Source organism: Emiliania huxleyi (assembly GCF_000372725.1).
Source record: "Emiliania huxleyi CCMP1516 unplaced genomic scaffold EMIHUscaffold_910, whole genome shotgun sequence".
Classification (NCBI taxonomy): domain Eukaryota; phylum Haptophyta; order Isochrysidales; family Noelaerhabdaceae; genus Emiliania; species Emiliania huxleyi.
Window position 1 is genome coordinate 1 of NW_005195219.1, and position 1750 is coordinate 1750.

Genomic DNA, 1750 nt, shown 5'->3' on the forward strand with positions numbered 1-1750 from the left:
CCGTCGCGAAGGCGCCTCGGCCGAGCACGCGAACCACCTGAGGGAGATATGGGGAGATATGGCGAACCACCGGAGGGAGATATGGGGAGATATGGCGAACCACCGGAGGGAGATATGGGGAGATATGGCGAACCACCGGAGGGAGATATGGGGAGATATGGCGAACCACCGGAGGGAGATATGGGGAGATATGGCGAACCACCGGAGGGAGATATGGGGAGATATGGCGAACCACCGGAGGGAGATATGGGGAGATATGGCGAACCACCGGAGGGAGATATGGGGAGATATGGCGAACCACCGGAGGGAGATATGGGGAGATATGGGGAGATATGGGGAGATATGAGGGAAGGGCGGAGAGACGTCTCTCCGGCGTGCGGCGAGGGTGTGCCACGGCCGCCCTGCTACTTCACACCCTACGAGGTCGTGCCCCGCTACTTCTCCTCCGACGAGAGGCAGGAGCCCCGTGGCGTCTCAAGTGCAAAGGCCCACCTCCAAGTCGTCGAAGCCAACCTTGCAGTCCGGGGGTGCGGGAGAGGCCGCCTCGGCCATCTCCACCGCCGGAGGCATCCCCTCCCCCGGAAGGTTCCGAGACGGTTCCGAGACGGTTCCGGCCTCCTCCTCCTTCGTTGGCTCCTCCCCCACCGCACTCGCAGCCACCGCCAGGTCGGCCTGCGGAGGCGCTCCCTCGACCGCCTCCGGCGTGGCGGCCTCCGCCAGTGCGGGTGCCTCAGCGGCTGTCGAGGCCTCCACGTTCGCCTGCGCTGCCGCCGCCGCCTCCGCCTCTCCCGCCGCCGCCGCCGCATCCGCCTCAGCCGCCGCTGCCACCGTCTCCACTGTCACCCTCGCCGCCTCCGCCGCCTCCGCCGCCGCCTCCGCCGCCTCCGCCGCCGCCTCCGCCGCCGCCGCCTCCGCCGCCGCCTCCGCCGCCGCCTCCGCCCCCGCCCCCGCCGCCTCCGCCTCATCCACCCCACCTGCCGGTGCTGGCCCCGCCTCCGCTGCCGCCGGCCCCGCCTCCGCTGCCGCCGGCGCCGCAGCCTCTACCGCTTCCGGCTCCTCCACTCCTACCGCCGCCTCTGCCGCCGCCTCTGCCGCCGCCACCTCCACCTCTGACCAGGCCAGCTCTGAGCCATCCCCGCCCACTGCAACCTCGTCTGCAGCCGTGATCATGGCAGCCGCATCCACAGAAGCTGCCCCTGCGTCCTGAGCCGCGTCGGCTCCCTCCGCCTTAGCCGCCTCTGGAGGATGCTCCGCCACCGCCCGACACTCCTTTGGCAATGCCTCTGCCTCGTGTGCCAAGGCGGCGTCGATGGCGGCGGTGAGAGCCGCGAGCTCGTCTTCGCTCTGCGCTCGTACCATCATGTCCTTTGGTTGTCCAGACACAACCAGCCATCTCGGACGGCCAGGTACGAGTCGCCATCCTGTGACAGCCATGATCTTCTCCCTGTCGCCCTGCGCATAACGCAAGCAGGAGCCTTCCATCGAGAACCGGCGCCGGCGCCACCGCTGTAGAGGCGGCGGGCCGCGCTTCTCCAGCCACATGGCTGCACCGAAGACTGTGAGCGAGGCCGGGTGCGATTCGGGCTGTGATTTGCGAGGTGGCCGGGTTGTTTTGAAGGTATGCTTCCCTTCGCCGCCGTCCAGCGAGCGAAAGTCGAGCGAAGGCGGGCGACAAGAATTCGCACGGGCGCACCAGGGCTTGGGCTCTCTAGCCCGCAACCCGATCCCAATCGTCTGGCCAACTGGGTGC

General features: G+C 68.9%; 1 protein-coding gene across 1 annotated transcript; it reads right to left on the reverse strand.

Annotated features, from left to right (window-relative positions):
* Window positions 1-474: 474 nt before the first annotated feature.
* Window positions 475-1542, reverse strand: EMIHUDRAFT_250355 (hypothetical protein; the record flags this gene model as incomplete). Its single annotated transcript, XM_005757308.1, has 3 exons — window positions 475-729; window positions 1108-1344; window positions 1429-1542. 3 exons carry the CDS (start codon window positions 1540-1542, stop codon window positions 475-477), a joined length of 606 nt encoding a protein of 201 aa, XP_005757365.1.
* Between the last annotated feature and the right edge of the window lie 208 nt (window positions 1543-1750).